Here is a 25,573-nt window from a genome sequence, read left to right on the forward strand (position 1 = left end):
CTCTTTTTTGCCTCGCCCGAGGACGGCAGCTGATCGGAATGGGATGCCAACTACACCTCGTCACTTCGGCTTCACTGCCCTCTCGTGCCTCGATGTCTATACGCTGCGACATCGCCTCGATTCCTTCGTCACGACAAAGACGAGGAGGAAGTCTTTCTAAAAGCAGACAGGTGCGTCAGTCCGCGCGAAACTTAAGGCCCCCCAACGCTAGGCCCAGATGAGATAACTACAGTATCTTTTCGAGAAGTGTGGATCGAGTGCGCGAAGCGACGTTGACGACATCGTAAGGGATTATCGAGATCGAGCGGAGATTATGCCTCTTGGTTTCGATGCACTGCTTTAGCCTCACTGTCTGTCGCTGCAGCAGAAAGCACATCCTTCTCCGGACAGATGGAGACTTCTTAGCCTCCGTGGATGGCCACAGCCAGGAATGTGTCGCGATGGACTGTTCGAGACCCTGTTACACTTAGTGAAGGCGACCGCGAGACACCAGCTCCTTCTCCGAAAAGGTCGGGAGTTCAATGCCCCTTAGCCTGGCGAGGACGAGCCACAGCGCTGCGGAAAGCTGTCTGAGATGGACGACATGTGCATACAGCCGGCAATTCTGGGGGGCCTGGGGGCGTACCATGAACATTCTGCGCGTCTCTATTGAGATCACTGGGATTGCAGTAACCGGCATTTTCGCTGCCCTGGGCTTGAAACACAGCCTGAAGAGTCAGCCTGATTGCTGAAGTCACGTCTCGTTTTGACAACAGACGTGGTCAGAGCGTGGGCCTTGAGGTTCTGGTACCACTCGCTCACGGATCCCAGCGTGGAAGGCGTGATGGGTCTCCGAAGAAGGCGCGTTGTGAAAGGCAACAGCACGGGAGACGTCGACCAGGTCCAACACAATGTAAATGCAGAGTCGCGTGGTGATCAGGCGCAAGTCTCTGATGGCATGACTTTGGACTGGAGCTCTGAAGTGGGAGATGGAATGATGAGGCTGAGAACAGCAGAGACGCACACGTCGTCCTCTGCAGGCGCGTGGGAATACTGCCAAGAACGAACAGGCAACCATACCTTCCACCTGTTGTTGGACAAACCTCAGCTAACATGTTGTGTTGATCGCGTTCGTGGGCGACTTTCATCCTTTGACTTTTTCATCAGCTCGCTGGCGAATTGGAGGAGTCGTGCGAGCCATCGGTGGTGTGGTGAGGATGAGGAGGCCAACAAGACAGACACGAGCTGCTGCCAGACGCGCCGTGCCGTCGGCAACGAATGAACCTGTCATTCGCGAAACCTTGACGTCCCACCCTCATCAAGCCCAACACGACGGAAAGACATCCGAGATACGATTTGGCCGAAAGACCTTCTCGAACTGCAGGCTCGAAGTGGCATGTGCTTCCTGCGCAAATCACAGAATGGCAGACACCGATAGAGCCCCTTCAACGAATTGGAGCGCTGTACAGTACCGCCACGAAGGATCCCGTCTCGACGCGGCCGACCACGGCACCTACGCAGTATGCACTCGTCAGCTGCGCCTCCCTCCAGCAGCGATGCAGGGTCATCGACAGGTGTCTGATGGCAGGCATGAATCTTTGGGGACAGAAGGAGGCACGATAACATCCAAATCCATTGTCACAAGACAAATGGTTGTACCACCAAGATCTAGCTAGGCGCAATGCGAGGGAACGTATGGTATGTGCCATGGGAGGATGAGTCTGCGCGCTACGTCGTCGAAACATCACAACCTCAGACACCACCCTGCACGACGCTGCAGTGTATTGGAAGCAATCCATCTGCAGAGCCCAGCCCGGACATAAAGGACGAGGAACACCAGCAGCTCGCAAAGACGAAGTCCAGCGCTAAACGCCGCACGCCTAAACAGCTCGCGAAGGATCGCGATGCCCTGATCAGACTATTTGCAACTTCCACAACTCGTCAAGAACAATGGATCTCATGGCTGCGGAGTGCGTCAATCGAACGCCTCACCTTTCAGGCTACCTTTATCGATCTGTTTTTTGACAAAGCGGGCACACGATTCAGAGGGTTTGAGATAATATTGTCATCTGCTGATCGAGCTCCCGCTCTGATCACAGCTTTGGACGCGATTTGTCTTGTCCACGTAGGAACCACGCACAAAGACCAGCGGCTCCTAGAAGCAGCTCGAGTGACCTACGGCTCGGCACTGGCCAAGGTCCGCCGGAAGATTCTCGCGCCGCAACAGGATGCTTCACTTCTGGTGGCAGCGGTATATTTATTGACCATCTGCGAGTTCTTCTCCGCAACTGCCGCGCCGGATCAGGGCTGGAGACGTCACATTCGCGGCATTTTACAGCTACTCGGAGCTCTCGATCTAGCAGCCCTAGATCCTTCTATTCGTGTACTCGTCGGCACACTTCTTCGGGGTCCCGCCGTCTGGCATGCAATCCTTGAGCGCAAGAGTCTCCCATCGCTCGACAAGATTCAGCACGCAATTGACGATGGGACCACGTTTAGCTCTTCCACCAGCTTCATAAAGTTAGCGGTGAGGGTGCCAGGGACCATAGAGCAAGTGGATCTGCTGCGATACGCGAAACCGCGGCCAAGCGTCGCTACTCTTTCGAAGTGTTGTCGCGAAATTGTATCTCTCTGCAACGAGCTCCGGTCCTGGATGGGTTCATGGAGCGATACGCTCTCGGAAGAGCCCTTCACGATTGCTCCTATCGCAATACTCGCCGATCACAAAGGGGCGGTTACGACTTCTGAGACAGCTTTCCCGTTCGCATACCGATTCTCAAACCCGCTACTCGCCCCAAAGCATCGAACTTACTGGACATGTATGCTTTCCTTGACACAGGCGCATCTGGACCTTTTCGAAGCGTTTCCAGAGCTCCTCCATGAATTGCAATCCCATGACCAAGAGATGGAGATGCTCATCACGATTGCGACAGAGCTGGCAGACCATTTGTGTATGACAATTGCTTTCGATACACAGCCAGAGAATGGTTATGTCGCACTGTTCTCTGCGATGGTACCGCTGGAGCTGGCGGCAGCTTGGTATAAGAGACGTAACGATACTGTCAAGCTAGGCTGGTGTCGACGTGCAATGAGAATCTTCGAGGCGGCAGGCTTGCAGACTAGCAAATTGTGATCACACATGGTCAGGTAGTGTGCTGCTGCAAGTTCGCTTCTTGCACAGCAATCGCCGCAGCAAGCTCATGATCATATCAGACCTCTACCGAGATTCGACATGCAGATTGCTGCATTATGGAAACACAATACAGTGGGTCCGCAGCAGGCCGTGCCCCGCAATCCCTCGGCTACAGGAAATGGACTGTGGCTTTCAGCGCGCTTTTCAACACCAATATGCCATCAGGCATTGTCTCAGGTGTTGCAATATGGCCACAGTATCTCCGACCTACATCCTCCGCCCCGCCACCTCGGACGACGCGCCAGCAATCAGAGTCATTGAAGAACGTTCTGTTCAGAAATTTGGCACGATTCCGGAACTCACACATCTCGCGCAACCAGGCACTTTCACTCCCAACTCTATCTCCGGACTGAACACCTGGCTCTCTCGTGGTAAAGTCTTTCTTGCTTTGGATTCTTCTGCTTCGGAATCAAAAGCTGTCGGTGTCATTGCCGCTCTGCCAAAGGACGATACGATGTACATTGCGGAGATTTCTGTTCTTGAAGAACATAATAGGAAAGGTGTAGGGGGCATGCTATTGAATGCCGTCTTCGACTGGGCGCGAGAGCGAGTTGCTCAGACAGGAGATAAAGTGGCGAGAGTGTCATTAACGTGCTATAAGGATGTGCCTTGGAATGGGCCTTGGTATCGAAGGAAGGGTTTTGTGGAGGTTGACGCGGAGAGCCTTGGCATTGAGCACGAGGAGAAGATGGAGTTGGACAGGACCGTGAGGAAGTTGGAGGTGGGAGGTTATAAGAGGTGTTGTATGTTGTGGACGGAACAACGGGGGAGAGTTTGAGTCAGTATGAATGAGGAGCGTGAATTCGCTACTGCTTCTCAACAGCAGACACTTTGCGAGCAGAGCATAATGGAAGTCTCTTGACTGGTACGAGAGAGTCTCCTCTCGTGCTGGCGATGTTCGCTTTGAATGCCTTTCAGAACGCCTCGAGCAGGGGTTCAAAGCAACTTCTCTGACGCACTGGGCATCAAAAGCTGACACTGAAGACACGACGCCGGAAATCAATCGCCGCACAAAAAGTTGGAGGGGGCATGACATGTCGCCAAGCAGAAAGGTTGTACTAATGAGCTTCGTGCGCGCCATGCTCGTATCGAAGGACCGTGGATTACAATGGGCGCGAGAACATGAGCAGAATATGTGAAAATACGAAGACACTCATTCTGGGATATCTTATGGCACGTTCTCCTAAATATGCCAGAGTAGACATAAACTCTATTTCCATACAACGGCTTCTCCTTCAACGCGCAAGCCATAGGCCCCGCATCATTACACTGCTGCCGTAAAACGTCTTCAGACCGTCTTGCCTTTGCCCTCATGTATATCGCTCCCGATACAGCTTCGCCAGCGTCGCAACAACAGCAACTAGCACCCATCTCGTAAAGCCACCAGTCAAACTCTTTCCACCCAGTCCTACAAGTGCAAAAAGCAGCAAAGGTCAGCTAGCTGCAATGTCGATCAAGCAAGTAAAGGAAGAGAAATCGAGAAGAGAATCTGCATCACAACTTGCTCTTCACTCTATCGCCATCCAACTCCGGATACTTAGACTTACCAAGAACCCACCACAACAACCCACTTCCCGTCGGGTTTCCATTCCTATCAAAATCTGGCTTGAGTTCCGACATGCCGCGGAACTTCTTCAATTTTGCATCGGTATAAGGTGGGTAGCGAATAGCCAGTAGCCCTTCGATCCACGCGGGCGTTGTGGTAACACTTCTACGATGCGTAAAGCAATCGAACGAAGCTTTGCCGCGGTACGATCCTGTTCCAGAGTCTCCGACGCCACCAAAAGCGAGGGTGGGAATGGAAGCGTGGAAGAAGGCATCGTTGACGGAGGCGCCGCCGGAGCGAGTTTGAGATAGGACTTTGTCGGTCTCAGCAGTGGTGCCGAAGGGGTAGATGCCGAGTGGAGTGGAGTCGATTCTGTTTGCTGTCCGAATGGCTTCGTCGAGGTCCTGGACAGGGAGAATAGGAATCAGAGGCCCGAAGGACTCATCGGTGAGAAGAGGATCATCGGCAGAATTGACTTGGACAACGGTGGGCCCAAAGAAGAGAGTAGACTTGTTGGCATTGCCACCAAGAAGAATCTTGCCGTTGGTACTGTCGAGCATCTTCTTGAGGCGAGTCCATTGACGTTCATTGATAACTTTTCCGTAGTCTGCGGCTTGCTCAGCGCCCTTGGGTTGAAATTCGGCGATGGCGACCTCGAGCTGGCGAACGAATTCTGGGAGGATCTCCTTATCGACGAGAATGTAGTTTTGACTGACGCAGACTTGTCCCACGTTCATGAGCTTCGCCCAAAGAAGTCGACGTGCTGCGAGGCGTGCATCGGCGTTCTTGGTGATGATGGCAGGATTGCGACCTCCCAGCTCCAAAGTGACAGGAGTCAAGGTCTCGGCAGCTTTCTTCGCAATGATCGTTCCCACGGCACCGTTGCCAGTATAGAATATCTTGTCCCACTTGCAAGCGAGCACAGCAGTGGTCTCGGGAATGGCACCTTGCACTACCTGATAGCCATTCGGGTCGAGCGATTGTTCGATGATGTGCTGCATGACACGAGCAGCATTTGGGGCATTCTCAGAAGGCTTCAGCACAGCAGTGCAGCCTGCAGCAATGGCACCAACCAGCGGGCCCAGTGAGAGCTGGAAGGGAAAGTTGTATGCTCCAATGATCAGCACGGCACCGAGAGGGTCCTTGCGATACCGTGGACGCATGGGCCAGTTGGTCAAGGATGTGTCCTCTGCTTTCTCTTCTTTCATGAACCTCTGCAGGTTTTTGCTCATAAATATTATGTCATTGAGGATCCAGCCAATCTCAGTAAGATAGGTCTCGTAGCTTGACTTCTTCAAATCCAGCATACAAGCCTCCATGACTGCGGACTCTGCATCTTTTAATCCCCAGTACAGCGAACGCAGCTGCTTGAGCCGGTACTCTATGGGGCGCGTTTCGTGGGTGTGAAATTTATTGACAACGCGCTGATGGAGTTGCGGAATGGACGCCTCCGTAGTGAACGACAGCTCGGGAATGTCGTTCATGGTCAAATGGATAGGCATTTTGTGGGAAGTTGTGGAAAGAGAAAGAGAGCAAGTAGAGTGAGCGCAATAGGCAGCTGACGGACAGCAGTCATTCGTTCATAGGCGGGCGTGTCCTACATATGGTGAGCGTTCGAGCTGGCGATGGGGTCGACCGACCGAGGCATGTGCCTGTGAAGAGGACGAAGAGTGGCCCGAGCGCCTCGCTCTCGTACGTAGGCTGGGTTCGATTTGTTGCGCCCTCAGGCTCGCTGCTGCTGATAAGTCGCTCAGGCACCTTCCCTCTGCAACAGCCACATCAGTCTTTATCGCGAGGGCGAACTCGTGGGAGCTTGGCAGGAATGCTGTTGTCGAAGACGCGAGTTGCGACGTAACCCAATCACGGGCTGCAGGTGGGTAGCCAGGCTTGAGGCCGTCCACGTTGGTGTTTGTTCATCAACCTGTCTCCTTCACAGACCTGCATGCGTCGCTTTTGCCGTGTTCCTTGCGTGGCTGTTTGTTGCGTTTTGGCGATGTCGCTGTTTGTTGGTGTTCTCCGGTTACGACGCTTGTCACTGCCAGCTGCCAAGACAACATCTGATTGGAAGTCGTGGTGGGGCGGACTATTCCGGATACGGAAGCAGCTTTATCCAGGGCCTGAGAAGGAGGCAGCATCAAACCCCGCGGCTGCGTGCTGCGTGCTGCGTCTGCAGCTGCTTACGATATTCTTCTGTCCGACTCGACCAGACGCCAATAGCATCGCCTCCGTCTGACGGCCGACTCTCAGCTGAGGCTGCCGCTGCACGTCGTCACTCGTTGTTGCGCTTGATTGCGACTGTCTGTCCTTTGATCTCCGCTTGGTCCCGCTGCCCTTAACCCCTCCAGAGCGCCTCCCGAACGAACGACGAGTCCAGACGCAAAGTGCACAACCGGTGCCAAGCAGCGACGGCCGTTCAGTGACCGGTGAAGAAGCTGCGCTGCCCAGTGTGAGCTGCAGGTAAGGTGCAATCGTCCACCAATTTCATAGCCGCGCGCCTGCACGGATCAGCATCGCCAACGACTCGCGTCGAGGCTCCGATAACCTCTTCATTCCCCACGTACCTGCCGAAGCAACACACACCACAGCACAATCACCATGAGCGATCTCAACGGGCGGAAGACCTTCAAGGTCTTCAACCAAGAATTTATCGTCGACGAGCGATACACGGTCACTAAAGAGCTTGGTCAGGGAGCATATGGAATTGTCTGCGCTGCCACAAACAACCAGACGGGAGAGGGCGTTGCCATAAAGAAGATCACCAATGTCTTCAGCAAGAAGATCCTCGCTAAGCGCGCCCTGCGTGAGGTGAAGCTCCTGCAGCACTTCAGAGGCCACAGGAACATCACCTGCTTGTATGACATGGATATCCCCCGGCCCGAGACCTTCAATGAGTGCTACCTTTATGAGGGTGAGTGAGCAAGAGCAGACAAAACAGAGAAAGCGTACTGACCCACGGGACCGTAGAGCTCATGGAGTGCGACTTGGCTGCCATCATTCGCTCGGGACAGCCTTTGACCGATGCCCACTTCCAGAGCTTCATTTACCAGATTCTGTGCGGTCTGAAGTGAGTTATTGTTTACACCTCCAAGTCAGTTCTGCACTGATCACCACATCCTAGGTATATCCACAGCGCAAACGTATTGCACCGAGACTTGAAACCAGGAAATTTGCTTGTCAATGCCGATTGCGAGCTCAAGATTGCCGACTTTGGTCTTGCTAGAGGTTTCAGCATTGACCCAGAAGAGAACGCAGGATACATGACTGAATATGTTGCCACGAGATGGTACCGAGCACCAGAAATTATGTTGAGCTTCCAGAGCTACACCAAAGCCAGTATGTATCCCCCAATACGCGACCAAGGCACGCACTAACAGATCACAGTTGACGTCTGGTCTGTTGGCTGCATCCTCGCCGAGCTGCTGGGCAGCAAGCCCTTCTTCAAGGGACGCGACTATGTCGACCAACTCAATCAGATTCTCCACTACCTGGGAACCCCATCCGAATCCACCTTGTCCCGCATTGGGTCCCCACGTGCGCAAGAATACGTTCGCAACTTGCCATACATGTCCAAGATCCCATTCCAACAGCTCTTCCCAAGAGCGAATCCCGACGCGTTAGACCTTCTGGACCGCATGCTTGCATTCGACCCCTCGCAGCGTATCAGTGTCGAGGACGCTCTCGAGCACCGCTACCTCTCCATCTGGCACGATGCATCCGATGAGCCGGCATGCCCCACAACCTTTGATTTCGGCTTCGAAGTCGTGGATGAAGTGCAGGAGATGCGCCAGATGATTCTCGACGAAGTGCGGAGATTCCGCCACTCCGTCCGCCAACCACAGCAATACGCCCACGCCCAGCAAGCAGGCCAGCAACAACAAGTCCCAATCCCTGACAACTACGACCCACGTGCATACGAGGATCCGCGACCCCAGGAACTGGGTCAGGCACCGGGTGGAGCACAGCACGATCTGGAACGCGAGCTGCAGGGTCTGGACGCGATGCGGCAATAGGAATGCCGTCAAGCACTCCAGAACGGCAATTTCGATGCGGAGCGGAGAGAACGCGACGAGTGGGTGGGGCAGATGTTGAAGCAGAGCAAGGGCAAGGAGCATCATGAGCTCCCCTATCGACCGTATACTGCCTAGACAATTGGGAGAAAAAAATTCCGAGGCGAGGAGGGTCGTGCACATGTCGTGATGATGCTAGCCCATTTGATCTGTGGGGAAATGGAAATGGAAATGGAACGAAGTGACGGTCGACTGAAATGGAATACTTGCATAGCGAGATGACAGTTTACTATAATGGTCGGATAAAAAAGTGTTGTGGGTTGAACTTCCATTGTGTGTCGATGCACGCCATTAACATCGAGTCTTGCCCACTCTCGCTTTTTTGATCTTGTTCTCGTCCTCTTCCCAGCTCTCTCGTCTCCCGATGGTGCCTTCCACTTACCGTCTCTGTGGTCTTACCCCTGTGCTCTTTCATTGCCGCTCTTGCCCCGCTCAATTGTACACAGGAAAACATTGTCATTGTGTTCAAGAAGGCGGAAACTGGTACTGATGGACTTGTCCGAAAGCCAAAGATGAAGGTGCGAACATTCTTGCGTTTGAAGGCACTGCCATTGGCGAGATGACATACTGGTTCGGTCTGCATCTGCACATCCCCAGGCAATGTTGTTCTAGGATCTCCCAAATCTCCATGCGCAGCTCTTCCTCAGCGAAACCTCAGCTCGGCCATGCTGAGAGACCTACCTGTTCTTGAAAGAGCTCGTTCCAAGGCACGCCTCATGTTGTAGACGCATGTTACGAGGCCGAGCAGGACACGGTCGAGAGGCCGTCGACGAGGGCTTTCGCCAGTCCTATATCCAGTAGAGACCTACCTCGCTCGTCCTCATGCGAATCTCCTTCCAATGCGTTTTCCCTTGCTCTGTGGCAGTCAAATCGGCAACGTTCAACACCGCTTTCAAACATTTGTCGTGTCGACAAACTCGTGCATGTCCGCCAGCGAGTGGATTCGTGCTCGAGACCAATTGTGCCATGTCTCGCACGAGGCTCCTCATCACTGTTTTCTGAGCGCCGTGTCTGTCGTGCTCCTTCACTCCAGAAGTCATCGATGCACCGAAGATTCGGCATCCAAGCCACTGCTCCGCAAGAACACGAGGAGCGTAGCGCGTCACGAAAGCTTGTCCTGCTGATCTCACGCATTTCCTCCTCGCTCTTCTTTCTCACGTAGGCACGCTGTCCAGGTTTAAAGACCCGGCCATACAGCCCCTCCCTTCGAATCGCTCAACGGAGTCGAACATGGTCGGTCGTTGCCCCACGATATGCTGTACTGGTCTGCGAGTGATTGCTGTCCCATGTTGCCTGAAAGTCTGCGTTATAGCAACCCGCGCCCTTAAACGTGCTATACCTTTTTTTCCCTTCTGCCTGTGTTCACTTCAGCCGCCCCCGCGTGCTCAGAAATATGAGACAACTAGGTGCGGGCGTGTGCCAGTGCCATCCCACGCTCGTTTTCGCTCCGCATATAGCGCGTGACAAGAAATATAGCATGGGTCCATTGCGCGGCGTGGTCAGCGTGGTGATGATGATGATCAGTCACCATGATACAATATGTAAATTCACTTCAGCGTCAGCCCGTTCAAGAATGAAGTCGTTTGTGGGAGTGATACGCTTCCAAGTTGCAAAAAAGTCGACGTCGTGTTCATGAAATGCAAACTGGCAATCCATCAATCTTGATTGTCGTGGAGGCTGGACCGGAAAAATGTGCCATGGCCGTAACAAGCCCGATGTTGGCTGGCAGGATCATGCCTTTAGTATTCACCGCTTCGTGTTGCCATTTTCTCCAGAATTCAACTAAACTCATCCCCAAATTCCGGCGTAAAGGCTGCGACGAGTCGTCCTCCGTCATTTCAAGCTAGCGTTCATCTTGTCTCAGCGTAGACAAATAATCGATACAGCAAGTGCATGGGAGTGAGTGTCCCAGCTTGCAGTGTCCGTATCCAGCTAGACGGTCAGTACCACTCAGAATAGAATAACAACTACAATACGGTGGTGTCACGAATGGACCTGCACATAGAGGTCAGCACTCTCTGTCGTGTTGAGCCGCTCACCAAGAGAACGTAAAGCCAGTCAGCGTTCAATGCGTTCCGCAAGCGTAAGCATAGTCTTGTGCAGCCAGACAATGCGCTCGCATACCATGATTCGATAGATCGACAGATATTATGCGGAACCGATTGGCCATTGGTCGGAACCGCAACAAAAGCACCAGCCTGTGAGCGCTCGCAAAGATCCATGATGCTTGCAAGGGCAACGTCTGCCAAGCCATTGACAAAGAACGAGCGTGAGACATTGTCCGGATGGCACTCTTCATGGCAAAGGCATTTCTCCGCGGCACTCATTCCGAACAAGAGCGCCTGGGAACATCAAGATTCTGGCTTCGTCCGTAGGCTGCCGACGCTCATGCAACATTGTATCGTAGAAGATGTGCCATGCAACACGCGTCCGATAGCGCAGATGGCTGGCATCCAAGTGACCGCTAAGACCCTAGTCGTAGCGGCTATGTCGGTCGAGACAACCACGGCCAAGATAGACACGACAATGCTGCGGGCGCTCTGACGAAATTCGTCTCACGCCGCCATGCGCATGAGCGGAGATATCTGCGATGCCTGCCGGATGTCGATCCTCGGTGCTTGACGTCGTAGCACTAAGACCGTCTGCATTCGGCCTGAGCTTGAATCGCTTGGGGAAGCCATCTGCAGCAGCGGCTAATAAGAGCATGTCGACATGTTGACGTGGCTCTTGGTTAGCGACATTGCTATCGACAGCTGCGAAACAATGGTATTATGCATCTGACATCAAAGCAATCGACGATGTTGAAGATGTCTCGGGTGTCGACGTGATATACCCCGTCGTGACGTCGATGTATCGACCTGTACCTTACGTGGAGAAGCCATGGAGGAATCCTGTTGACACCCCCATCTCCGGCAAGATGTCACCTGTGCTAGTCTGGAGATGAGAGCGATGAGAAAGACCCTCGTTTTATGACAGATCCGTAGTGGTGTGCGCGGGTCGGCGGGCGCTGTTGAGGGGACTACCATCGCATCGTCCCCAACTACAAAGAATATCAGTGTGTGTTCAAGCATCACCAACGTGCCCTCTGTCCTTTCTGGGACTCGGAGTAATTGTTGTCTCACTCCGCGATCTTCCGCGCTCACTTGGAACACTACTAACCGCAGTAGGCTGTAGTACGGTCTTCTTCTCGAATGCTTCTTCAGCCTTGGCGGCATACTCGAACAGGATATGCGGCGCTTAGCAGCGAGAATATCGGAGGATCCAAGCCCGCAGCCATGTCTCAGAGCGAGTTACCATATGGGATCACCCGGGAGCACGAAATGGGTCTCTTGACATCAATGTGCGTTGGGGAATGCGGCGACTCTGAGTGCCAGTGAAGATCGTCTGCGGACGCGCACACCGATCGAGCTTTATGGGCTCCTCAGTTGTGAGCTTCAAAGTCCTTGTTGGTCTCTCGCAGTCGCGCATAGTGTTGCTGGAGCACTGGTCTTGGTGTGCTTTACTTGCATGCCTCCCCTGCGCGGGGCCGAATAGCTGGCTCAATGAAGCTAGGATTGCGAGCTGGTTGCTGATCATGTTGACATCGTGCGGTCGATATAGCCGAAATGCTGTACTGTAGGCATGTGGGTTCATACCACCTGTTGTGCATGGAGATCAACATGTAGGAGTGCGAGAGCGCGTGAGCCGTGGTTGTGCCTGCGGATGCATTGCGTACAGGAGGTCCACTGGAAGCTGTGACAGAAACCACGATGTGTTTCGAGTTGCACTTGCGTACGAATATGGCCCGGTGATGTCCTGCAACGTTGCAAATGACCTTCATCAGGACCATCCGGGGATTCTGGCTGTTCCACTCGCACGTAGTCTGTATGTAGCTAGGTAGTCAGGACACAGCAGCGCCGAACGTGCACGCCAACCTGACTCTGGCCCTCACCACTGGTAAGGTGATGGCAAATGTAGTACCACGACACGACATGGGCGCAAGCCAGAGCTCCAGGGGGTGGTTGTTGATGCCAGGATGTATGCGTTAGATCCTGGTGCAGCGCACTGGCACCATTTCGGCGCGCTTGCCGGCTTACTTCTCTTCACGGGAGCGAATGCATCCTCGACGTCAGACTTGAACTATGGTAGTGTGATCGTGGCAGGGAATCTTGTATTTTGCCGCTCAGGTGGTCTGCACGATGAGATGACATGCAGGCGTAGCCATTTCGAAGACTGGAAGATTGGCATGTCGAGATGCACCTTCAAGTGGATTGCAAGGGTATTTTCGCATTCGCGCCGGCCAGCATCCTGTTTTCGAAGGAACTACAGTAGACGCCGAATTTCAAAGGCCTTGACTAGCTGGCAGTAGTGCTGGTAGAACTTGGGGACTAGAGGCTGGGTGTATCGACGCGTCCTGTGCATGAACTCACTGCAGTCAGCACGTCCCACACCCTGGAAAGGTACCTGATCTGAATCTCAGTGCTGAGGCCACCGGAGCTCACGTCGGACACAGAAGAACTGCCGGTGTTGAGGAATGTTGTTATTTTGGATTCAGAGATGAAGCGGGCGGTGGCCATGAGAGTTTGCGTCTCGTGTTGTAAGAACCAAGCTTCCAGAGCAAGATTGCTGCCGTATTTCGGCGCTGTTCCAGGCAGAAATTTGCCATCGGCTCGGCTTGTTGTTGGTCGTTGCCCAGCCGGAGTCCGCTAGGCGAATGTGGACCGACCAAATACAGGCAAGACCATGGCAGTAACAAGTCGTTGACCAAACCCACCCGTACGGGATGCCTATTATGAGTGGCAGAATTCGCTTACGAACGCGAAGAATCGTCGGCAGATTGTTGGTCGCAGTGTACATGTTGACGGACAGCTTCCCGATCATGATTCGAGCTGAACAAGATCCAACAACGGCATGATCGGTGATATGTTCCGATGGAGAGCAGGAGACTCTGATTGGCGTGAGCGTACCTTAGCTCTGTCACCTGTAGAGTATGTATGATGTGCCGAACAGTGACTGGATACGATCATGACTCGCAGAAGCTAGGAATCCAAGTAGAACGTCGAAATTATTGTCACCTTCGCAAGGCAGCGATCGAGTGGGCGCTGGCGGTCGCTGCTACCGTCCAGTCCTCGTATCGCGTGTGTCGCGCGACTGTGGCAAGTTGATCGCGGTCTGTCGCGGTCGAGGCAAGCGAGCGTGTTGCTGTGCAGCGAGGCTCGATAGTTACGTGCATGGTCCGAGATTCACGCGCATGTGCTTCCGTTTCCATAAAGCATAAGCGTGGCAAGCCAGCATGTCCGTGAAACAGCCGACATAGCATCGTGGTTGAAGCCGCGGGCCTTGTGCGAACCTCAACCGAACTTGGCAATTTAACCTTGGCCGCTACTGTAGCCCTGGACGTCAAGGACGCGACGGCGTGAACCTTGGCTCAGCTCAGGATGCTGGGCTGCACATGGTGAAGTTTGAGGCATGTGAGGCGATGGGCCCGTTGTCTGCGGAAAGCCGTCCAGCGTGGTGAGAGCAGTGCGGACGACGGCGGATGCGGCAGGCGCAGTGAGGCCGCGACGAGCAGTGCGTGGCAACGGAGCGGCGTTTCATCACGGATCGGCGTGGGCGCGAAGTGAAGAGCCCACGGTCAATCAAAGACCCTTCTGACCGGTGCGCGCGCTATGACTTCAGAAGAGCGGATAATGTACAGTACGAGCGGCGCTAGAAGCAAGCAGCGTTGTCGGTGAATTGTCCGCGTTGGTGTGCGGTGGCAGTTCGCAGGCGCAGGTACGCGATGTGGTTGTTTTGGGTGGCTCGTCGCGAAGAGCTGCTGTTGCCGCCTGGTGCCGACGCGGGTGGAGCTGAGCTGAGCTGTGCCAGTCGTTGCTGTCACTCGCTGCGATCATCGGCAGCAGCAGCGTAGCAGCACCGCAGCAACAACAGGCGTCGTGTGCAGTGCGCGTGGTGATGCTGGCCAGCGCGCTGCACGCACGGCCTGCCCCAGGCTGGCGTCCGAGTGAGTGGGCCGCATCGCGAAGAAACGGCGGCGGGAGGGCGCGCCAGGTGGGCTTCGATCTCGTCTTCCAGAAGGCCAGGGCGCCAAGGCTGTCGCAGGGCAGGCGGCGTGTCATTGGCGCACCGCAAACCCCGGTCGCTGCTCGACGTCGTCGTTGTGTGGAAGCGAACGGCGTTTGTCGTGAGCGGTGACCGGGGACGTGCAGGCCGCTGCATGTCGCGCGCAGATGGCATGCGCGAGGTCATCACAGCAGAGTACAGTACAAGCTGCACAGCAGCGTCGACTCGCGCACCGCCCATGATCGCTGCCGTGCCACCGGGCGGCTGGGGGGAGGCGACCAGACGCGGCATCATCGTCACCGAGGGACAGCCCTTTGGGCGTGCTGCGCTGCTAGGACAGGTTGGCTCGCGGACCGCCGACCCACGGCGCAGTTGAGAAGGGGCATGACTGTATGCTAGTCTAATTGGACGGGTTGTGCTGTCCAGGGCCGCGCGAGCTTAAGTCAAGGTGATCTCACACCCAACCTGCCCCCGTCGTGCATCTCATATAGCTTTGCGCTGGCCGCTGCAGACGCGCCGGTCTGAGCATCTCGTGGCTCCGACTTGCCTTTTGCGCCATCCATCCATCCATCTGGCCATCTGCCATTGCTGCGCGCCTGAGTGATCTCCTCCGCGCCGCTGTCGTGTGAATAAGCATCGCCTTCGCCCTCGCCGCCCTCTCGGAGTCTGCTCGCCTGTGCGCAGGAGCCCTTCGGCACCCGCCTCACCTTACGTACCACATTTGGTGCGCGCCAACTAGCGCAGATCCACTCAAAAACTACCGGGCACCCGCCTTCGGGCAGTGAAGTCAAGCTGGCTTCCACCACTTCCTCCTCGAGCACTCCTCCTCCGCCCCTGCAGTCCAGTCCAGGGCAGTCTCCCAGCGTCGACAGCGTCAACACACCGCGCTCCGCCACCGTCCCCTACCCGCATCCCGCCTCCACCAAGCGCTCCCGCGAGGACGAGCCATTCTTCCGCTGGCACCAGAACGCTGCTGGAGGCCACGCGATCGTTGACGACTTCACCTCCGACGATATCCTGTTTCCGCAGGACGACGACGACTACGAGGCCAACCTTCCGCTTTTCCCCGCGGCATCGCCACTCCCACAGATCAGCGTCGGCGCAATGCCTGCACCGACGCCCGCAATCGATATCGCCACGAGCCGGCAATCCTCGGGCTCGCCGCGCACCCAGCAATCGAACTTGACCACCCAGATTCAACAGTCAAATTCCCAGGAACGCTCAGGAAGCAGCATGGCGGCGCCAGCGTTGCCCGATCATGCGCACGATTTGAAGCCTCGGCAAGAGTCTGTGAGCATGCTGGGCACCACTCCATACGGTGCACGACAAATCCCCATGGCCGGCCGTCTGGACAGGCGGGAGAGCGCATACAATCTGTCGAATAGCCTGGTGGGCGGCATGAGCTGGGGTGGAATCTCCATGGGCAGCTTTATTAGAGACGAGTGAGTATCCGATCCCGCGGTACCTAGTGGAGTCCGTACTGACTGTGAAACTGAAACAGCGTCCTGATGGCCGGAACATCACCGTATGGGGGAATGAAGTCACCTTCGTTCCACTCCTCATCGTATCTTCCTAAGATGGAGGCAAATTACATGCGAGACTATGTCTGCTGCGATATCCACCTCGATTCGATGCACGAGCTCTTGCAGCACTATGAAGAGGCACACGCGGCCCAACCGACTCAGACAATGGGACGAACACCCAAAGATCAGCAATACCCGAGTAGCAGAGCTGCCAACGCCACCAGCACGGCCCAGGCTGTTCAGCAGCAAGCTCAGAGCCAGAATGGTGGCATGAACCACCAACAATCCATGTATCAACAGCCACCTCCCATGCCAACCGCATCACCAATGTTTGGTGGCCAAAATCAAGACCATATTGGCACCTTCGATAACCTCGACGACATGGACATGGATGACGGAACCCCAGCACCGCAAATCCAACAGCCACAATACCAGCCCCAGCCTCAATTCGGCCGACAGCAACCTCGAGGACCATCTGTCAACGTAAATCTTGCGAATGCGTTCCAAGGTCAAGGTCTCAACACAGCAACCCCTACAACTCCACACGCACCGCAGCAAAATATGGGCTTCCCTCACAATCCGACGGTATCATCGGTAAATACCCCAAGCCTGACCACACAAACCAGTGCTCAACAGACCGCTACTCCTGATCCCTCGCAGCCAAGCACTCCAGCGGAGCTTGATCCCGATTTCCTCGCTTCCATGGGAAATCTCAACAGCTTCGACATGAACGGCCTCAACGCTGGCAACCTCGATTTCAATGGCTTCAACATGGGCAACATGAACAATGGTGGGTCAGCAACTATCGATAATCCCGAGAAACGGTTGCTGAGCAAACAAGGCTATGGCAACAAGGCCTTCACTCCCAACCCGGCATTTACGAACGCGCAGAACAGCGAGCTCGCTAAGCGTGTGCGTGAGAGTCAACTACTCAACGGACTGGCTGGCGTGGGAGGCTTCGTGGGCGAGGAAATCAAGCCTTTCAAGTGCCCCGTCATTGGATGCGAGAAGGCGTACAAGAACCAGAACGGTCTGAAGTACCACAAACAGCATGGCCACCAAAATCAGCAGCTCAAAGAAAATCCGGATGGCACGTTTTCCATTGTGGATCCCGCCACGTCAATACCATACCCTGGTACGGTCGGCATGGAAAAGGAGAAGCCGTACCGTTGCGAAGTGTGCGGCAAACGCTACAAGAACCTGAACGGGCTGAAATACCACCGCCAGCATAGCCCTCCTTGCAATCCAGACCTCAAGCTTGCCACACCGATTGGCATGCAAAATTTGAACGCCAATGTCGCCGGCGCAGGTCTACCAGGCATGGGCGAGGGTATGGGCTACTGAGAGTCACGCACTGCAAAATAAGCGGCTTAGCTCCGCGGCTCGCTTGCGGTATCGGCGCGGACTCCACACTGCATCTTTCACCGCCCACTGAAAAACATCCCGCATTATTCGACGCATAATTCCTGGCACGGATGCACGACAGCTGCAGCTATGCTATATCTTTGGCACCCAGGGTCTGATCGGCGGCGGCGTTTGTTTGTGTGGGGGTCCGCGTGCACTCACACACCCTTTCACATTTCTTTTCATGTTGGCATACAGAGTATCGTTTCAGCAAGGCGTTCAGGAGCATTTGGGATGATTCTCCCCGGGACAGCGGTTATTTCGGGAGAGATACCTGGCTTCGCAAGTCACATCTTGCTATGATACCCCCCTTTTATTTTGAGCAATTGCTCGCGTTCGGTTTTCTATGGAGGAAAAGAGAGAGAGTTGCACAAAGTACATTTTGTCGAACGTTTTTGTTATTACTTGCTTTCATGATTGCACGATGGCAATGTTCGACGGCAAAAAAGGATTCACTTCAAAAGTTGTTTAGCGCAGGTTATGGGCGGACACGGGGAAAGAATTGGTAGATTGGTTGGCAATAGACAACGACACTCTGGCGTGAGTTAGTTCAATAGAGAGCGCAATGCACATGTTGCTTGGAGCGGTGCATCTCAACGTTTGACGGAATTGAATCCAGTCGCATTGTCGTTTGCGTGGGCGTGACGCCTCATCCTATCTCTCCATCCTGGGGCACTGCTAGGCCGCCACCCGTCGGATTGCCGAGCCTCCCCGGCCGCTCACAACTGCACCTGCCTCGAACCTGCATAATGATACATGCAACGCAAGCTCGACGACATGTCCTCCTCCACCACGCCGCAAGGGATCGTCTACATCAACAAACCACAGCCGCATGAAACGCGTGCTCCTTGGCGCGAGCCTCCGGAGCCAGCGAATCCTGTCGTCAAGGGTCTACCGCTGTACTATGGTGCTATCTTGTACGTCTGATGAGAGAGAGTCCTTTAATTTGACGTCGCTTCCTCACTTTTCTCGCTTCCTCTCCGGTACCGCATCGGCAAATGACATTTATTTTTGAAATACTTTCGCGGCTGTCGCAAACCGCCACTACCATTGCTTCACGTTTGTTGTCTTGTCTCTGCTGACCACCTGAGTGTCCCCGTAGGATTTCCAAATTGGGTGCTTTGCAGCAGTTGTTGTGGAACAATGCCGGATTCGCTGCCCTACGTGATCGGCCTGAGCTAGAGGGGTTTGAACCCCGATACGAGCCCTTGGTGATCAAGAGCAGTGTTGCTGATGCTGCTGCGAATGTGGGCAAACAAGGAGAGTACCTGAAGACTTTGTCACAGGAAGACTGGGCTTCTCGCCAGTCCGCAGCGAAAGTCCATTGGAGTGCGCTGGATTATCATGAAGCTTATGTTTCCGGAAAGCTCACGCCTACTGCGGTTGCGAAGGCTCTGCTGCCGCTCATAAGACGCGATGTGAAGACGCCACATAAGCATGCGACTGCGTACCTACAGGTGAGAGAGGAGTTGGTGCTCAAGGCCGCTGAGGAAAGTACCAAAAGATACGCCGAAGGGACGTTCTTGAGTGTGCTTGATGGCATTCCTGTGGCGATCAAAGACGAGATGGATCTCAGGTATGACTTTGCATTGGCTGAGTGCGAAAGAACCAGCTAAGATGAATTCAGTGGCTACAACAAGTGCTTTGGATCGAAGATCGACTATACTCGCAAAGACGATGCGACTAGCTACTGCGTGCAGAAGTGGCTCGATGCTGGCGCCATCATAGTCGGAAAGACAAACATGCACGAACTGGGTGCCGATACGACGAACAACAATCCCAACTTTGGCACACCACTGAATCCCAACAACGAGAAATTCTATTGTGGTGGAAGCTCGGGAGGCAGTGCGTACAGCGTTGCTGCTGGGTTGACACCTCTCTGCGAGGGCAACGATGGCGGTGGCAGTATTCGACTGCCCAGCAATTATTGTGGTGAGCATCTCAGGACTGCTGTTTGACTCAGTAGTGCACAACCCGAGACAGACTGCTGACTCTTAAACTGTCTGTCCTAGGTCTGTATGGCCTGAAGCCGTCTCAAGGAAGAATTTCCGGCCGGCCTACTACTAACCTCGCGAAGAGTAACGGTGTGTCGGGACCTCTGGCAGGCAATATGATTGACCTTGAGCTTGGATACCGCATCATGGCCCAGCCTGACGCGCTGGACAATGACGCCGCACTCTTCCAGGCACCTGGATCTGTCAAGCCTGAGTCTAGCAGAAACAAAGTCCTGGGCATCTACAAGCCATGGTTTGAAAGAGCCGACGCGAACGTCAAGTCAGCATGTCAAGCAACAATCGACCATCTAGTCTCAAAACAAGGCTACACACTCGTCGACATCACAATCCCCTACACCGGCGAAGGCCAACTCGCTCACGCCATGTCCATCCTCTCCGAACTCGCCACCGGCGTCCTGCAAATCGACCAACCAAAATTAACTCCCGCCAACAAAGTCCTCCTAGGTGTAGCCCGCAAAACGACTGGCGTCGATTTCCTCCAAGCACAGCGCCTTCGAAACCTCCTCATGCAACATCTTGCTCACCTCTACGAAAAACATCCCGGTCTCATCATCGTCACACCAACAACCCCGAACGCCGGCTGGAGAATCGGCGCCGGAGAGCTAAATTACGGTATGACGGACGCTAATAAACAACTTCGGAACATGGAGTATGTTTGGCTTGCGAATTTCTGCGGCGCTCCGGCTATTACGGCCCCAGTAGGGTACGAGAATGATCCCGACGGGAAAATCCCGATTGGGTTGATGGGGATGGCGGAGTGGTGTGAGGAAGACAATTTGATTGCATTCGGATATGACCTGGAAAGGTATCTGCATGAGGTGCATGAGGGTGGGAGGGAGAGACCGAAGCATTGGACAGATTTGATGGCGTTGGCGAGGGAAGGTTAAGTATTCCAACTATGGGGCTAGTAATTGAGTGAGAACGAGAATGCAGACTTGGAACGATTGGGTTGGCGAGCACGCCTTTGGCTATACGGTCCGCTCACTGGTCATTCCGCTGCATCACTTTCCTTCCTGAATTAACAAAGTATGGAAGCCAGAGCGAAGTCTGAGCCTCTGGCTGTCACACTTTCCGCCTGGACTGGCTTTCCATGAAACTTATTTCCACTTTCCGCCTGCGAAGACCGATTGCACGCCTCCACGCGGCCGCAGGCGGAAACAGGCGGTCGAGCTCGCAACTCGACCGTGCTGGCAAAGTGCACGGCATGGTGGAGCGGAGTGGTGGAGTGCGAAATCCGGTGCGGTTTCGCCAAGACTACTCCGAACAGAGGACTACCACCGAAATGGTTTTGAAAACCATCCGACGACGACCTACCTGCGTTAGAAACAGGTCCGCTTAATCGCGAGCGTGCGAAAGAGCCGCGGAACTCCTAGGCGTCGATAGGACACCTCTGGTGTATGGGAGGAATCCTCAGCTGAGGGTATTTGGAGCCAAAAGGACAACAAGTCACCCAATATGCAGTCTCTGGATCCGAACCACCTACCTCTGGAAGGCTTTGAGGGGACTCGGAGAGCGTACGCGTTGTTAAGGCCGGAAGCAGATGCGTTATGCACTTGGAAGAGCCGAGGTGAAAGAGCTAGAAGGGAGGCGTTAGTTGGCGGGCAATGGAGCTCGGAGTAACGCTACGAAGCCCGTAGGGGCCTGTCGATTGCTCAGGTGCGAGTAGGAGGGTTTTGCCCGGGGCACAGCCTTACAAAGAAGGACACCTAGTCCAGCAGTCACCTAGAAGAGCTCGGAAACTTAGGAAGGCCCACATAGAGAAGCAGGCAAAGGAGACACAGAGAGGCGAGCCGAAGGGAAGACTCGAGGCAAGAAGGAGGGGGTGCAAGGCGTGAGGAGGCGAGGAGGAGGCGATACATTGGTTAGTGGGTGGAAACGCAAGAGCACTGCTGCCTGGCTAGGAGTAGACGCTCGAGCAAGCCTGCGAGACATGGCCGGCCATAGCCAAAGAGATGCGGTATGGTAACGCGAAGGGAGTCATTCTCCTGGGGCGTGGTGGGCAATGGCAGCGACTGAGACACTGTCTGCTCAGCCCGAGAGGACGGACGCGCATGTCGGTCTTGGAAGAGAGGCGACCGGTCTTCAGTTCGCTGAAGTCCGAAAGAGCATAACCAAGGCTTAAGGAGCAAACAGTATATGGAGCGTAGGGTAGGGGCTTTGGCCTGGGGCCTCTCCCTCGAAGCGATAAAGGCGCAGAGGTGTCCCTAAGCGGGAAAGCGTGGGCAGACTTTGTCTACCTGCCTTACATAAGTTTGTAGGAACGAGTGTAATTATATGCTGCCATTTGGAAGACTAGGCCTGGAGCAGTTGCATCAATGCTCTGCCTTGACATCTCAGGTGCATTTGACAAGGTCTCCCACCAGAGGCTGCTCCACAACATCAGAATAAAAGGCTTCCCAGGACATATTGTTGGCTTCATCCAATCATTCCTCCAAGACAGGACCACCTGCCTGAGGCTAGGAGGGTTCATGGACCAGCCAAGGCCCCAGAACACAGGAATCCCCCAAGGCTCCACCTTATCCCCAATCCTCTTCCTCTTCTTTGCCTCTACCCTGCTCCCAACACTGCATGAAGGGAACACCTCAGCAATGGGGTTTGTGGATGACTCCAACATCCTCACATACAGTATGTCCACAGAGGAAAACTGCAGGCAACTGGAGAAAGCCCACCAGAAATGTGAAGAATGGGCAAGGAGACATGGGGCAGAGTTTGCACCACAGAAGTACCAGCTCATCCACTTCACCAGGAGCAGGAAACACAACCTCAAGGCTACAGTCCAAATCCAGGGATTTAATGGGGAACCACTGCCTTCACTCAGGCTCCTTGGGGTATGGGTGGACACCAAGCTCAAATGGGGCCCACACATCAAACAGGCAGCAACAAAGGGAGCCCACCAGATGCAATCACTCCAGAGGCTGTGCAAGTCTACATGGGGAGCATCATTCCAAAGAGCAAGACACCTGTATACAGCAGTGGTAAGGCCAGCAATCACCTTTGGCTGCCAAGTCTGGTCCAGCCCAGAGGGCACACAAGGCTACTGCAGGAACCTCACCAAGCCTATTGAGAAGGTCCAGAGGGAGGCCTTGAGGAACATTACTGGAGCATACAAGTCAGTTGCAACAGCTGTCCTAGAGAGAGAAGCAAACATTGCTCCTCTCCACTTGTACACCCAAGACCTAGCCAGACAAGCATCCAAAAAGCAAGAAACACAACCTGCATACCAATACATCAAAGACAGGTGCAGGGAGATCCAGAGGCAAGCACAAGCAGGAAGGAGAACAAGGAACCCTGCAACACCAACCCAAACCAGACAGGAGGAAATCCTCCAGCTGGTCCAAGGCCAAGAGACAACAATGCAGACACACCCAGGCTGCAAGGCATGGTGGGCAAAACACCAGTGGGACAGGAAGTGGGAGAAGGACAAGGAAGAAAGAAGGGCTAGGGCAGGAGGAGAACAGCCACCTGCATGGAGAACCACCACCTCCTCTGCCATAGGACCAAGCCTGCACAAAGGACTTACCAGACCAGAGAGCACAATGGTCACACTCCTGAGGACAGAGCACATTGGGATGAGGCAATACCTCACCAAAAGGAGAGTCCCAGGATTCACACCAGACTGCGAATGTGGGCAGGGGCATGAGACACCAAAACATGTATGCATATTCTGCCCCAGGTGGAGGGAGAGAAGACACCTTTTGTTCCAAGAAGGAGGATCTACAAACTGGAAGGACCTAGCAAACACAAAAAGAGGACTGCATGCTACGGCCAAATGGCTAATCCAAGAAGGTATCCTAGAGCAGTTCTCACTTGCCAGAACAGAGGTATAGGAGGGAAGGGGAAGAGAGAAGGGAAAGGATAGGACCTGGTGAGAGGAGGACTCGCTAGAAACCTAGTATTGTCCGAAGGAAAACAGGAACGAAGGAAGCGGCTACGCAGACTGCAAAGTAAAAGAGAACGCGAGGGTTTTTCGAAGGCTTTTCCCTCGACCGAACTATATAGAGCGTGCTGCTTACTCTAGTTAAAAGAGGTAGACCGGCGTATAAGAATTATCTATCTATATTTCCACTTTCCAGAAATCAGATGATCTAATGTAAGTTACTTCGTTCAAGAAAAGCTTGCTTCGAGTGGTTGCAGATGCCACTTCGATAAAACAAGGTTCTTCGCAGTTGAGTTTACAGCTCGTCTGTGGTCTTCACAAGGCTTGATGACTGAGGGTGAAACCAAATATGACCGTTGATGAGTCGCGACAAACGCCTGCGGCGACGTTTTGTGGAGAGCATGGAGAACTGGCTGTCACGGCCGTTGGTGACAGACGGATAAGTGGAGACAGTTTCAATGTCTGTTGGTCTCAAAATGATGGCAATTTTCCAAATCTTGATTCGCTCGTAGATGGGCAAATCAAAGAGCGCGTTTCATGTCAGATCAACCTCACATCACTTCCAACACAGATGCATTTTCGACCCTTGTGAGAAGAGGCTCAATTGTCAGCGGAGATTGATATATCGTAACATTGCTAATGTTGATGCATACAAAATCAGATAAAATCGGCCAAAACCTGGCCTACCGAGAAAAGAGCCCGATCCTGATCGAACTCTTTATAATTCCTTACTCCACGCAATGCCCATAAAACACGTTGAACGCCATGCTAAAGAAGTTTGCAGCGAGCTTCACTGTGCAAATATCCCTGCTGCCTCGCTTTGATGGTAGTCGCTCCATGATGTAAAAACAACGCCTCCTCTCATATGCATTAATTTCTGCCAAGGTTCTCATCTCCTTCACGCTTCATGCTGGTTGGTATCATTGCCGTATCGCCCGTCGCGATAAGAGTCGTCATGTTAATTGTGCTATTATGCCGCTGCTCGGGATGCCTGGTTGGCGACCAGGGCATTGTTGTCTGGGACTGAGTATGTCCGTGAGGAGCGTCGACGGGCCAACAAGCGGCTCAGTTCGGGATGGTTACCGCGCTCAGACTGCTCTTTCAGATATTGTTCAAGCTCTGGCGGCAGGCTCTGTCCTTGCTCCCAGGCAGCGATGATGCGTTGATTGAAGCTTTGTTCGAGGGCGTGATCGCGGCGGCGCTCGAGTTCCGCTACGTGCTGTTCTCGGGCTGCGGCTTCCGAGGGCGATTCCCGCTCAGTCTCCGTCTCTGCGTCAGCAGTCTCGTGCTCGTCCGCGTCTGAGCCGTTGTCATCTTCCATATCCTCGTCATCATCCTCGTTGATGGTGGGTTGGCGATTACGACTCGTTTCGGCATCTTCGACAACGATTGAAATGTCCGTCTTACGCGTTATGGAGTTTCTCCTGTCGTCGGCAGATGCCATTTCTCTGCGGTCCACCCATGGCCCAATCTCGTCCCCGGTAGTGTCGATGACTTTGACGCCCTCATCCTTCTCGTAGCGTTCGCGGGCCCACTTCGTGCCTTCCCAACAGCAAAAGTCTTGAATCTCGCCGTACGTCAGACCGAGATTGTCAAATGCCTCGAATAAGCGCTTGTGGTGCTTGAAGCGGCCGAGACGCATTCGATGGGGTGGATGACAGTAGTTGAGACCAGGGTAGCGAGCTTCGGCCGAGTTGAGGTCACCGTAGAAGGTGGCGACTTCTATGCGCACTTCGGGCACCAGGTTTCTAGCCAGATGTGCCGAGAATGAAGGCGGGTCGCTCGGAGTCGGGTGTGGGAACAGGTAGGCATAGAGCAAGTGGGCAACGGGCGTTTGGCGCTTCATGGCGGGCTCAATGGAGCGCTGACGGCGGCGAGTGGAGTGTGTCGCGGTCTCGAGCAGCCCGACAGTCCGACAGCGGTGTAC

General features: G+C 54.2%; 7 protein-coding genes across 7 annotated transcripts; 5 read left to right on the plus strand and 2 right to left on the minus strand.

Annotated features, from left to right (window-relative positions):
- Nucleotides 1–1,660: 1,660 nt before the first annotated feature.
- Nucleotides 1,661–3,112, plus strand: CKM354_000575800 (uncharacterized protein; the record flags this gene model as incomplete). Its single annotated transcript, XM_044801044.1, has 1 exon — nucleotides 1,661–3,112. The coding sequence occupies one exon, from the start codon at nucleotides 1,661–1,663 to the stop codon at nucleotides 3,110–3,112; it is 1,452 nt and encodes a 483-aa protein (XP_044656979.1).
- Nucleotides 3,113–3,359: 247 nt separating this feature from the next.
- CKM354_000575900 (uncharacterized protein) lies at nucleotides 3,360–3,950 on the plus strand (the record flags this gene model as incomplete). The annotated part of the gene is made up of 1 exon (XM_044801045.1): nucleotides 3,360–3,950. One exon carries the CDS (start codon nucleotides 3,360–3,362, stop codon nucleotides 3,948–3,950), a length of 591 nt encoding a protein of 196 aa, XP_044656980.1.
- Nucleotides 3,951–4,482: 532 nt separating this feature from the next.
- Nucleotides 4,483–6,220, minus strand: CKM354_000576000 (uncharacterized protein; the record flags this gene model as incomplete). The annotated part of the gene is made up of 2 exons (XM_044801046.1): nucleotides 4,483–4,580; nucleotides 4,720–6,220. 2 exons carry the CDS (start codon nucleotides 6,218–6,220, stop codon nucleotides 4,483–4,485), a joined length of 1,599 nt encoding a protein of 532 aa, XP_044656981.1.
- Nucleotides 6,221–7,313: 1,093 nt separating this feature from the next.
- Nucleotides 7,314–8,728, plus strand: CKM354_000576100 (uncharacterized protein; the record flags this gene model as incomplete). The annotated part of the gene is made up of 4 exons (XM_044801047.1): nucleotides 7,314–7,626; nucleotides 7,683–7,782; nucleotides 7,837–8,051; nucleotides 8,100–8,728. The coding sequence occupies 4 exons, from the start codon at nucleotides 7,314–7,316 to the stop codon at nucleotides 8,726–8,728; spliced, it is 1,257 nt and encodes a 418-aa protein (XP_044656982.1).
- Nucleotides 8,729–15,931: 7,203 nt separating this feature from the next.
- Nucleotides 15,932–17,694, plus strand: CKM354_000576200 (zinc-coordinating transcription factor SFP1; the record flags this gene model as incomplete). The annotated part of the gene is made up of 3 exons (XM_044801048.1): nucleotides 15,932–16,269; nucleotides 16,329–17,140; nucleotides 17,192–17,694. The coding sequence occupies 3 exons, from the start codon at nucleotides 15,932–15,934 to the stop codon at nucleotides 17,692–17,694; spliced, it is 1,653 nt and encodes a 550-aa protein (XP_044656983.1).
- An 837-nt stretch (nucleotides 17,695–18,531) lies between these two features.
- Nucleotides 18,532–20,656, plus strand: CKM354_000576300 (uncharacterized protein; the record flags this gene model as incomplete). The annotated part of the gene is made up of 4 exons (XM_044801049.1): nucleotides 18,532–18,671; nucleotides 18,857–19,330; nucleotides 19,382–19,686; nucleotides 19,767–20,656. 4 exons carry the CDS (start codon nucleotides 18,532–18,534, stop codon nucleotides 20,654–20,656), a joined length of 1,809 nt encoding a protein of 602 aa, XP_044656984.1.
- Nucleotides 20,657–24,616: 3,960 nt separating this feature from the next.
- On the minus strand, nucleotides 24,617–25,492 carry CKM354_000576400 (uncharacterized protein; the record flags this gene model as incomplete). The annotated part of the gene is made up of 1 exon (XM_044801050.1): nucleotides 24,617–25,492. One exon carries the CDS (start codon nucleotides 25,490–25,492, stop codon nucleotides 24,617–24,619), a length of 876 nt encoding a protein of 291 aa, XP_044656985.1.
- Nucleotides 25,493–25,573: the final 81 nt, after the last annotated feature.

The sequence above is a fragment of the Cercospora kikuchii genome, assembly GCF_019650295.1.
Source record: "Cercospora kikuchii DNA, contig_00003, whole genome shotgun sequence".
NCBI lineage: Eukaryota > Fungi > Ascomycota > Dothideomycetes > Mycosphaerellales > Mycosphaerellaceae > Cercospora > Cercospora kikuchii.